Below are 12,153 nucleotides of genomic sequence, written 5' to 3'. Positions count from 1 at the left end.
CTCATTTAAGGATAAAACCAGCGCCTGTGGCGGTTACAGCCCCATCCTCAGCCTCTTGCTGATTTCACCCCACAGGCCTGCTAGGTGCTGCCAGGAGGCAAGGACTTGGTCTCATTTTACAAGGCCCGAGAGATTAAGTGACTTGCCCGAGGTCATACAGCCTCACTGGACCCAGGCTGCTTCTTCCACAGCCCTGCTCACGCCCTTGCCTCAGAGTGCTGCCCGGGGGTGCAGGGGTGGGACTGCTCTGGGGGGAGCCAACGGTGTGGGCCACCCCGAGAGCAGGTGGTAAAGCAAGCATCAATGGGTAACTGAGGAAATGACTGCTTGCCCTGGCAGGATGGCCCAATGGATAGAGCATCGGCCTGTGGACTGAAGGGTCCTGGATTTGATTCCCAGTCAAGGGTACATACCTCGGTTGCAGGTTTGATCCCCAGGTCTGGTCTGGGCATGTGCGGGACGCAACCAATCGATGTGTCTCTCACATCAGTGTTTCTCTCCCTCTGTCTGTCTCCCTTCCACTCTCTCTAAAAATCAATGTAAAAAAACCATCTATCTATCTATCTATCTATCTTCAGGTGAGGATTAACAAACAAAACAAAAAAGAAATGTCTGCTTTCTGACACCTGCTCTTTGGCTGAGTTTTTACATCCAAATGATGTTTCCTGACAGTTCCAGTACAGTGAGATCTCCTCTGGTGTCCGAAATGGCAAGCGAGGGGGAGGGAGGGGGAGGGAGGTGACCCCAGAGGAAAGTGGGAGGGGGAAGGAGGTGACCCCAGAGGGGGAGAGAAGGGGGAGGGAAGTGACCCCAGAGGGGGAGGGGAGGAGGAGGGAGGTGACCCCAGAGGGGGAGGGGAGGGGGAGGGAGGTGACCCCAGAGGAAAGTGGGAGGGGGAAGGAGGTGACCCCAGAGGGGGAGGGAAGGGGGAGGGACAGTGCAGAGAGAGTGAGCTCTCATTCCGGAGCCCTGCCCACGGCACTGCCCCGAGAGGGCAGTTTTGTGTCTGCGTTATTGAGAGCTCCTTGTGAGCCAGGCCCAGGCCCACTCGCTGACCCCAGCATGAGGGGCCGGCTCGTTAGTGCCGCATCTGGTTCAGAGAGAGGCTGGGTCAGTGACGCCCCTCCCTGTGCACGGGCATTGGGGCTGAGCCACAGCACAGCCGGCCCTGACCCTCCACGCTGCCTCACGCCTCCCTGAGCCCCGCCCACCCTGTGCTCCCCGACCCGAAGCACGGCCACCTCAGGACACCGAGGCGAGGTGGCACCGGCACCAGCACCGGGCGCCCTTTATTGTCTGGCTGGGGGGCGGGGGGGAGGGGGCAGGGCGCTCCCGGCCCTGCTGGCCTCAGGGGACTCTCTGGGGCAGGGGGTGGGTGATCCCGCTCTCGATGTACTCAAAGACGGTGTAGGGGTCCTGGTCCCCGTTGAGGGTGATGGCCTGCTTGTAGAACTCCTCCAGCTCCGCCGAGTTCCTGTAGAACAGGTCCATCTTGAACTTGACTTGCTCTTCGGCATCCTTGGGGTTCTGCCGGAGACGGGCCTGGACCTCCATGGTCGGAGGCGGCTTGTATATGAGGTGGTACCTGCGAGAGAGCAGGGGAGCAGGTGGCCGCGGTCCGCCCGGGCATCAGGGGAGGAGGGGCCTCTGTCTGACCGGGGCCGGGCTGGCCGCTGCCGCCACCAGGCATTTACTGCCACCGGCTTTGTGCGCAGCCTCTGCTGGCACGGGAGCCACAGACCCGAAACCTGGTCCCGGCCCAGGGCAGAGGGAGGCCAACACCAGGACGGAACGGAACAGATGCGGTCCAAACCCGTCTTCCTTTCACTGCCTCCCTCTCCTCTCTCCCAAACACTTTATCCAGCATCTGCCCTGGCCTGTCACTGCCACTGACCACAGACAGATGCTACGCTGACGGAGCGCACAGCGAGACGGGGGAGGGACATTGTGACCACAGATGGGAGTGGAGATGGGGGAGACCCCAGGCCACATGAAGGCCATCGCACATGACATGGGTCACCAAAGGACTGTCTCCCCCCAGCCAGGAGGGGCGCACTGATCAGACCTGTAGTTTAGGAAAATCCTGGTATTTCTTTCCTGCCCCTCCTCACTCCACTCCTGGAGTGGTCCCGCGCCAGCCGGGCTGCGCACAAAGCCGGGCAGTAAATTTCTGGGGGTGGTGGTGGGGGTGGGGGGTGGTGGGGGTGGGGGTGGGGGTAGGGGTGAGGTGGGGGTGATGGTGGTGGTGGTGGTGGTGATCAGCTTGGCCCACAGTCGGACGGAGGCCCCTTCTCCCCTGCCACGTTGCCAAGAAACATGCTCCTAGTTACCGAGAAACATGCTCCTGGTTACCAAGAAACATGGTCTTGGTTACCAAGAAACGTGGCCCTGGTTGCCAAGAAACGTGGCCCTGGTTGCCAAGAAACGTGGCCCTGGTTGCTAAGAAACGTGGTCTTGGTTGCCAAGAAACGTGGTCCTGGTTGCCAAGAAACGTGGCTTACCCAGGAGGATGGAAGCTTTACCCCTGTGTGACTGCAGGGCCTTGACATTGCATTCAACATGAACACAGGGACTGGACTGGGTCAGACTGCAGAGTAGAACTCAGAATCACCCCCGTAACCACGGGAAGGCTCAGAGGTGAACCGGTTCCCACGGGGGGGGGGGGGGGGGGGGGGATGCAGTGTCGCTATGAGAGCAAAGGCCAGTGACAGGCACAGGGGACACCTGCCCAGGGCCACGGGGCCCACGCTGGGGTCGCAGCTGCTGCCCAGGACAGCCAGGCGAACATGACCAGGACTGCCGAGCGCCTCGGACATTCGTTTCCTGGTTTCTCTTCCAGGAGAAGAGGGTGACCAGAGGCTGCCCCGAGGAGCTGGTGGGAAGAACCCCTTTCTAGAGGCTTCTGTCGGCAGTCACCGTGCCACCCTGGATTTCCCGCGGAGCATCGGTCAGCCAGGAGGAGAGAGGAGGTCCCCAGGGGGCCTGGCCCGGAGCCCTGAAAGCCAAGCCCGGGGGGCCTGGCACCAACCTTTCTCCGGTGACGGGATCGGTTCTCCTCAGGGTCAGCCGCTCGATGACCGAGTCTAGTGGCACGTTCAGGAAGAAGACCCTGCGGGACAGCCCAGGCCCCGGTCACAGCCTGACCCAGCCACGCCCAGTCCCTCCCTGCTGGTGTCAAAACGCCGTGGCGTGTTCTTCTTCTTAAATATGTTTTTATTGGTTTCAGAGAGGAAGGGAGAGAGAGAGAGAAGCACCAGTGATGAGAGAGAATCATGGATCAGCTGCCCCCTGCACACCCCCCACTGGGGATCGAGCCGCCACCCGGGCAAGTGCCCTTGACCGGGAATCGAACCGTGACCTCCTGGTTCACGGGCCGACGCTCAACCACTGAGCCCCACTGACCGGGCAAACATCTTGGTGTGCTCTTAAAACATCTTACCACGTGGACTATTCCATGGCTCACCTACTATGTATCTCATGCATACATGCATTTAGTGAGTGCCTGCTGTGTGCCAGGCACTGTAGTGAGCCCCTCGCATGGAACCGAGACCAGCCATGTGGTCGTCAGCATTGCCATCCAGGCTGGACCACTGGTTTGAGCAGCTTCCATGGGGGACAACATCGGGGACAAGGAACACTCCCCGGGCACCCGGAGCCCCGTTTCACCTGAGTGCGAGAACAATGCACACAAACGAGGCCCCGCCCTCGCGCTCAGCGGGAGCCTCCTCCAGCCCCTGTCGCCCCAGAAGCATCAAAGGGGCTGCCGAGAGGCCACGCTTTGCTGGGTCCAATTGGACGCTGGTCCCCACAGGCCGTGGCCCAGCCTCCCGGGCCCAGGTGCCACCTGCTGGGCCCAGAGCAACGACTGTCTGAGCAGCCAGCTAGCGCGGGAGGCACTGGGAAGAATGGGCGAGTGGCGTGGCGTGCAGTTCGGGCCCCTCCGAACTCCACCTGCTGCCTGGTCTGTCTCAGCCCAAACCCAGCCGCTGGCAGCGGGAGAACTCTGCTGACAGGACAGGCCAGGCCGGGCCGGCGGGCACCGAGCCGCCTCCCTCCCTCCCTCCCAGGAACCTCCGGCAGCAGAAGCCCTGGGGCCTGCACCCGGGCCGCTGTGCTGGTTCGGCAGGTGTTGGGGGGCCAAGTTCTCCCCCAGCGACTGGCACCAGGCACCCCTGCAGGTCCCCCGGCCCCGGGAAGTTAGACACAGACGGTTGCCTAAATGTGTTTTCGGGGGGGAATGGGTTCATGCCTCTCGTCAGATTCTCGAAGGCGCCAGCTCTTAGGAGAGGTGCTGAGTCACATCTGTAAGGAGGCGCAGGTGGGGCTTCTCTCGGCTCCCAAGTGCCACCCTGATGCTCGCTTGTCCCGCAACTTATCGGAGTTAACTCACCCCAGATGTGGCCCATGAGTGCTGGCTCCTCCTGGCCAAGGAATTGGGGCCAGGTGCAGGCTGAGCTGAGCTGGGTCTATAGGAGGCCGCGCCCCTCCCCCGTCCCCCCAGGACCCTCCCCCCGCACCCCCAGAAGCCAGGAAGAACGGAGCCTCATTCTTGCTGAGGCTGCTAGGCCGATGCGGGAGCCAGGGTTGCCTGCACCCAAAGCGCCTACCTGAGGATGAAGCCCATCCCAAGAGAGCAGACAGCTGCCGAGAAAGCAGAGAGATGCTGAGAGACACTGTGTGGGGCCTGGATCAAGCTGTGCCTGAAGCCAACCCACCCCTTAGTGTTCCCCCGACATGAACACACAAATCTCCTCTTTCGCTTACACTGACGGGAGCTGGGTTTCTGTGTCGTTAGACGGACACTAGTCTCTCCGGTGCCAGTCACTCTGGGAAACGCGGGAGCTTTCGAAGAACGCGAGTCCCCGGGCCCTGCTCTCTTCCAGGCCAGCGGCTCCCCCGCCTCTCCGCCCCCTCTCGCTGTGCCAGGCTGTTTGCTGCGGTTTGCTCTGCCCAGTGGCCAGGAAGCCCCTCACGGGGACCCCGGGGAAGCTGCAGCCGCGGCCAGGCCATCCACAGAGAACAGAGCGGGCGCCATGGGGGCGGGCGGGAGCCCCGGAAACCCACTCCTTCCCAGCACGGCCTCGATGATGTCACTCACAACGCGCTGTAAAATAGCAGCCACCAAATCGGACCAGCGAGATGGGGGCGCGTCTGAATGCGGGGAGCAGAGGCGTTCCCACGCTTTCACCCCTTACCCTGCGAACGCGGCCCGCATCGCACCCCTGGAACACGCAAGGCCGAGCAGCAGCACCCCGCGGTCGGCGCCCCAGCCCAGCAGGGAGGAAGCCAGTTCCAACCCCGTAATGGATGCTGCTCCATGAACACGCCCGAGGGAAGGATTCCTAACCCAGCGCACCAAGCCCCCCCCCCCACCCCCCCACCTCCGCCCCGTGAGTCAAGGGAAAGGCTGGGGACGGGGTGGGATCAGAAGCGGAGGACACCAACTTGGTCCTGGAGCCGCCGGGACAGCCTCGCTGGGGAGGAGCTGGGCTCCACACAGGGACCTCTGATTAGGCAGGCGCGGTGCATGGTGCACAGCGAGGTGGGCCCGGGCACTGCGGAGCCCCTGCAGCTCCACGCAGACACACTGCCCTGCCACCCCACCCGCCCCAACAAAGGGGGCAGCACAATGCAATGGAGGTTTTCACCCGAAAGTGTAATAATGCAAACCATGACGAGGATGATAATAACCTTGACCCATACCTCACACCATATACGCATTTACATCCAAGTGAATCGGTGCCCTGAACATCACACTAATAAACTTCTAGAAGAAAACCTTTGTGGCCTGGGGTTAAAGGCTTCGTAGATATGAAGCCCAAATCGTGACCCATAAAAATTTTTGACAAAATTCCATTTCATTGAAAGTCCATTAAAAGCGTCTGCTCTTCACGAGACATTAAGACATGAAAGCCAGGCCCAGGCCAGAGGGGACAGTTACAAATCACATCCCTGAAAAGGGAGTTGTCTCCAGTTTGAAAACGAAGGGCAGCCATTCACCCTCATTTTACACCCAAGACTGCGCCTCCGCCCTCGGCTGTGTCCTGTCCTCCCCTCCCCCCGCTTTTAAAAGGCCCCCCTGAAAAGGGCCCCCCAGGAAAAGGGCTCCCCCAGAAAAAGGGTCCCCCCAGCCAGTTTGTCTAAAACTGTGCGTAGCTGATAGCGGCATATCTCCGCTGGCTGTGTGCAGCCTCCGGGGCAGGCGGACACACGTGACTGTGCTGCCTGCACATTAGTGAGCCCGCCTGGCCATTCGCCACGCGCCGAACAAACGCAGCCGCCTGGTCTACGGGGGTGACCCGGGGCTCAGACTCCTACGTAAGCCGTCTCCGGTTAAAGTCGTCTTCAAGTTGCTGCCTCCTTCCCCTCTAGGAAGAAAGAGAACCCTGTCTGCCTCTCAGACACTCCCAGGCACCCGGACCTGCGTGAGATGGTGACCCGCCTCCCAGCCTCGCCAGGGACTCTGTCAGCTCCGTGACAACCGCAGGAGTTCAGCCACCGGCCACCGGCCGCCAGCTAGAAGCGGCTGTGATGGTGCATGTGATGTGTGCCCTTGACTGGGTCACAGGCTTCCCAGATCTGTGGTCAAGCATGATCTGGGCGTGTCTGTGTTTCGGGGTGAGGTTAACATGTAACCCAGGAGCCGGAACGAAGCAGGTTGCCCTCCCCCCGTGGGTGGGCCTCACCCAGCCAGTCGGAGGCCTGGGTGCGAGAGCTTTTCCTCCTGGTGGCCTTCGAGCTGGGACATTGGTTTTGTCCGGCCTTAGCCTCACAGGCCTCGGGCTCTCCCTGGGTGTCAGCCTGCCGGCCCCGGACAGAACCACACCGGCTCTCCTGCCGCCAGGCACTCGCGCAAGCACGGCACGGACTCATGTCATCCTGCTTAACCCCGTGAGACGCACGTGGCCCAGGCCCTGGGGTCACGCCACTTCAAGGACGGGAATCGGAGCCACGGAGGTGACGGTGCCTCGGGCTGGGCTCCAGGCCGCTGACGGCGCCGCCTCGGCTGCCCGGCCGCCTTCTTGTGAGGAAACGGACCGCTTCGCTCCCTGCAGTGGTCCCAGCAGCTCCGGAGAGCGAGTGGGGCGGGGTGGGAGGGCTGGCGCCCTGTATGCGCCCCCATCCTCCAGGCTCGCTGGACCCACTCAGACCAGAGCCGCCACCCCACCCTGACCTCCATCACCTCAGACGCACCCGGCGCCCGGGCTGGGACCCCTCCCTGTTCACGTCTCTGGGGACACCACGCAGCTGCCTCTCGGGTTCAAGGTAAATGCCACGGATTCCCAAAGAGCCTTCATCCCCATGGCCGGCCGCTGCCCTGCGAGGGAGCCGCCACGAGCTGGCCAAAGCCGCGCGGTAATTCCGCCAGCACTGTGTTAAGTCCTCCTGTCAGTACCGCAGCGGCACCGCGAAGGGTTTCGTTCTGATTTCGTGCCGCCAAGCGGGTGCCGCCAGAGCCCCGGGTTAAGGAGAGAACAGACGCAGGCGAGGGGCCGTGCTGTTCCCGACGAAGCGCCCGCCGAGCCTGTCGCTGCCCAGGTGTCGGGGAGCGGTCACTCCCCTTCCACCGACGGGAGGGCGAAGGCCCGGCCGCCTCCAGCCTCAGGTTCCGCTCCCCCTCGGAAAACCGAGTCTGATTCAATATGGATGACCGGCGGCATTAATTAAGGGGGCAAAGTCCGTTAAGAGAACCCCGATATGCTGACCGTGTCTCCGGGAATCTAGGAAAGTTCACAATCAAGTGTGTAAATATTCTAAAAAAGGGTCCTGAATATTTTATGAATATTTGTCATAAAACAGAAATAATAACCACTGTGCAGAGCTATTAGAATTAATATTTATGCTGCCCGCCATGAAATATTCATGGGGACGGAGAGAGGGGGGCCGTAAGACAAGAATTAATTTACACCGGGCTCGGTTTACCCGCTGGCTTGATGTTTAAAGACGGTTGACAAGCCTCCGCATGAACCCGCCAGTCACTTCCCGCCACGGGTGGAGCGGAGCGGGGACGGGTCCGGGCTGCTGACAGCTCGCAGATTGAGTTTCTGACAGCCCTTAAAACCCTAAACGGCCCCCACCTTTCTTCCCTTCTTCCATGGCCCCGGGCGCTCTGTTCTGCCACGGTTCAGCCAGGCTCCCCCTCCGTCTGCGGAAATTAAGGAATTAATGAGCGCGGGCGCCTTACGCCGGGGCCCTGTGAATGTTTACAGGCGATTAAATTATAATGCGGGCGGCTGTATAATTCATGAACCAATTAAAGGAAGTGTTCGTTGATTTGATGGGATGAGGACGAACAAAATGCATTTAACTAATGGGAGCCGCGGGCGGCGGCCGGCCTCGCTCTCGGATGACGGGCTAATTGCGCCCTTTACGGGGCTGTCACCGATAGCCATGCATATTTCATTGTCCTCAAAGACCTCGGCCGCGCGCCCGTGAAAGGCTGTGATACGGAGAGGCCGGGCCAAACTTGGCTGTAGTTACCGTGGCCGCTGTGGCCGGCGCGGCTGGGAGGCCGAGCAGCTCGGGTGTCCGGGCCATTAGGTGATTAAACCGGCTCCGCGTCCACAGGCGTTTGTTTTACCAACGATCCCGGGTGGTGCTTCGGGGAGGAGGGAGGGGGCGTGAAGCCCACCACGGGTCCCGGTGCAGGAGCCTGGAGTCGCCCCAGGCCCGACTCTCCCTCCTAAGAGCGAGCGCCTCGCTCAGGGCTCAGGGCCGTCAGTAACAAACTCGGGCCCAAGCGCGAAGCTCTGCCCGCTCCCCTTGGTGTGCGTGGAAGGGGGTCAGAGAAGACGAACCGCCCATGGAGATCGCCCCGGAGCACGGGAGACGGAGGAGCGGCTCCCACGAGGCTGCGGGGACGGCCCGCTCCCGGGGAGCTGCGAGGCCTCTGGCTCAGAGGAATGGCACCTCGGTAGCAACAATCCCGCTTTTCCCAGCTCCTCCCAGACGGGCAGAGCCCGGCGCCTGACCTCACGGGCCCGCCGACCAGCCAGGGCTCTGAAACGCTTCCTCTCCCCCCTCTGGCTTCTCACACGAATTAAACACACACGCGCACACACACATCACAAACCACAAACCCCGGGGTTACCCTCTCCGACCCCCGGGGGCACCCGCTCCGCACGCAGAGCTGTGAGGAGGGCCTGGCCCGTCTCTAAGGGGGGGGTGGGGCGGGGTGGCCACAGGTGGTGGAGATTAAAAGAACAAACCAGGTGCCTAGTATTTGCTCTGTAGTGATCGCCCAGGTGAGTCAGGCCAATGTCATCATCACGTGACATTCGAGCCGTCAACGCGCGCCGTTAGGAGGCTTTTCTCCTCCACGAATGCGCGAGCGGCTCCACCCCAGCTGCATGCTGGGCGCTGGCGGCTGGTGGCATCTCCGAGCGGGCCCTCCTGTGCCAGGCACAAGGCCTCTGACCAGACCCAGGAGGGAGAGGGCCAGGAGCTCAGGGACCTGGGTGAGAGGAGTGCCCCCGTCGGGGTGGAGAAGGCCGAGCAGACCAGCAGAAGGAAGTTAGCTAGACCTGAAATCGCGTACCGGGCTGCCCGGCAGCACTCGGTGTACCCGGTGCACTCGGGCTCAAGGTAGGAGCACCCGTTCTCAGGCCCTCACGGCACGGTGTGCGGTCAACACCGGTATTCTCAGCGAAAAGATGGGGAAACTGAGGCTGGGCACCTTGGTTCAGGAATTCCCCTCGGCCAATGCTTGTGCGTGTGCACAGACACCCAGGGCGAGTTCCTGTGGCTGAGTCACTCGTGACTGCAAAATCGGGCACAGCGTGAAGGCCGGCGTCACGGCAAACCCACGTCCGCAGCTCCCAGGGAGGGAGGGAGGGAGGGAGGCGCAGGTGCCGGCGGGAAGGGGCGTCCGGCACACGGCCTCACAGCAGCACGCGTCCGCCAGCCGCCTGCGGGAGCAGTCCCGCTGGAGGGAGGAAGCCAGGCTGGGGGAGGGCCAGGGAGGTGAAGCGGCCTCTCGATTCCTGTCGGGGTTTCCCAGTGAGAATGTTCTTTCTACGATGAAGAAAAACACTAATGGTGGAGCCACAAGAAAAGGGTTACTTTGGGAAAGGAAAGCTGGGCCACCGGGGGGGACCGAGGGCGAGACCACCCGTGTGTGGACCGTCCCTCCCGCCCAGGCCGCAGCCACCTGGGTGCCCAGGTGCACGAGGGGCCCGGTGAGCAGTGAGTAGCTCAGTGCAAACCAATGCCTCTGGTTTTCATTCATCCGTCCAGCAAATATTTACCCAGCAGCCCTCAGTCCGAGCCCCCCGCTGTCCAGGCCTGGCCTGGCGCGGAGTGAGCCAGACACGCCCCTCACACGTGCACACGCCGGGACACATGTGGACAGAGACGACCTGTCCTGGGTGCTGGGGTGACCCCACCGGTGAAGGCCTGGACGAAGTCAGGGAAGACCCGCTCGCAGCCCGCAGAGGGAGGAGACACCGGAGCCGTGTGGTAAATGTGAGGTGGGCCAGGCAGGTGAGGAGCGGCCTGCTGTCTCGGGCGGGTAATGTTCTGATGAAATGGCTGTCGTTGGCCAGCCCATGAGCCGCAGTGTTTGCTGTGGGCGCGTGCAGGCTTCTGGGGGGGCTGGGCTCCTGGGCCCCACGTGTGCCTCCCAGACCTGGCCTCTCCCCGACCTGCCCCCACGGCCTATCGGCCTCCACCAGCTTCATTTCCTCCACGCTTCGTTCTCTCCGGCGTGGAGGCCCCAGAGGCCACAGCAGACACCTTGGCGACCTCCCAGTGCCCTTCGGAGCACTTCCCAGAAGCCCCCGGCGCGGGCCGTCCCCTCTGAGCTCCGGGCCTCCCCGAATATCCACCGGCAGCCCCTACTGGTGGGCGAGCACACACACGGGTGCAGGTTCTGCCGTGTAACATAGTCTGCACCTGGGCATGCACGGTCCCACCCACGCGAGTCCTGCCCACAGTCCTGCTCCCTCGGCCCCCCGCCCCCCGAGTCCTGCACCTCAGGTGCGGCTGCAGCCAGACACGCTGCTCGTAGAAGTCGGGCACGAATTGCACCTGGACTTGAACGATTGCCGTCGGAGGACACGGGGTGAGGGGGATGAGGGACGCCGGCCCTGGGAGGCCTCGCGGGCCAGCCCGGGGCGTGCCGGTGCCAGAAGCGCACTGCCCTGATCGGCCCTGCAGAGGCGCCGGTTAAACTGTTTATCTGCTTGTGCTCCGGGTTAAACTTCTGAGGTGAACCGACCTCGGAGGTGAAACCGGAGCTTCCAGATAAGGTCTTCCCGCACCCTCGCCTGGGACTCGGCTGCAATTTAAGACCCGGGGTTTGATAGTGGTCTGTGGATTAAGCCTATCACTCGTGCAGAAGCCTAGCAGCCCGGTGGGAGCGACCAAGCCTCTCCCCGCGGTAACCCGGAGCCCGGGGGGAGGGGAAAGAGGCTGCGAGCCGCCCGCCGGCCCTGCCTGGATCCGATGTGGTGCCCAGGGATGTGACACAGTGTCTGCGGTTAAGGTCCCCTTTTCGAGTCTCTCTGACGATGTCAGCCTGCACATACCACAGTGGTACCCCGGATGGTCTCTGATATCAAGTGTTTAACGGCCCACAAGCTCTAACCTTTCTACAGGAAGTGGATTCCCGGGGAATGAAATGTTGGAAATATGCAGGACAACAACCCCACCCTGCCCCGGGCTCTCTGACCGGCTCCGGGGGCTCCGGGGCCTGGTAGTACAGATGACGGGCGGCGCTGGGTGTCAGGGTCATCCTGAGCCTTCCCCGCCTCCCCGCCCCCCCCACTACCACCACCCTGTGTGCGGACCTGCTGCCCGGAGACGCCTGGCGTCCTGCTGCCCAGCCAATGGCTCTTCCTACCACCGTCCCAGGCTGGCTCCTCTCGTCCTCCGAGCCTCAGCCTCCGAGGCTTCCTCCGAGGTGCCTTCCCCGGCCACCGGGCCTGCCGCTCGGCCGCCTCCACCAGCCCGGGAACTCGGGCCTCCCCACGGAGCACCCTGTCCTCCTCCCCTGGGAACCTTCTGTTCGGGCTGGACCCGGGGTCTGGGCCAGTGCCTGGCAAGGAGCAGCCGGCCACAAACACGGGTGGGTGGGACCATCCACGTGGGAGGCCTCCCCCACTGCCACCCAGGCTCCGGGCTGAGCACCCTGCGTGGGAGCAAGGGGCCAGG

The 12,153-nt window shown here is 62.6% G+C and overlaps 1 protein-coding gene across 2 annotated transcripts in view; it reads right to left on the bottom strand.

Annotated features, from left to right (window-relative positions):
- Positions 1-1,256: 1,256 nt before the first annotated feature.
- Positions 1,257-12,153, bottom strand: part of AK8 (adenylate kinase 8) — a 51,917-nt gene continuing 41,020 nt past the window's right edge. Inside the window, exons 12-13 of one of the 2 annotated variants that reach the window (XM_070430003.1) lie at positions 3,029-3,109; positions 1,257-1,585 (exon numbers count right to left, since the gene is read on the bottom strand). In XM_070430003.1, the coding sequence (XP_070286104.1) occupies positions 1,348-1,585; positions 3,029-3,109 (319 nt within the window). In that variant the 3' untranslated portion in view covers positions 1,257-1,347. The remainder of the gene's footprint in view (positions 1,586-3,028; positions 3,110-12,153) is intronic. The other variant, XM_070430004.1, reaches the window with a different exon arrangement.

Source organism: Myotis yumanensis, unplaced genomic scaffold (genome assembly GCF_028538775.1).
Source record: "Myotis yumanensis isolate MYYU_CA2020_CCGP unplaced genomic scaffold, mMyoYum1.0.hap1 SCAF_12, whole genome shotgun sequence".
In the NCBI taxonomy this organism is placed as follows: domain Eukaryota; kingdom Metazoa; phylum Chordata; class Mammalia; order Chiroptera; family Vespertilionidae; genus Myotis; species Myotis yumanensis.
Note: the sequence above shows the minus strand (reverse complement) of the source record. Positions and strands in the feature narration are given on the sequence as shown.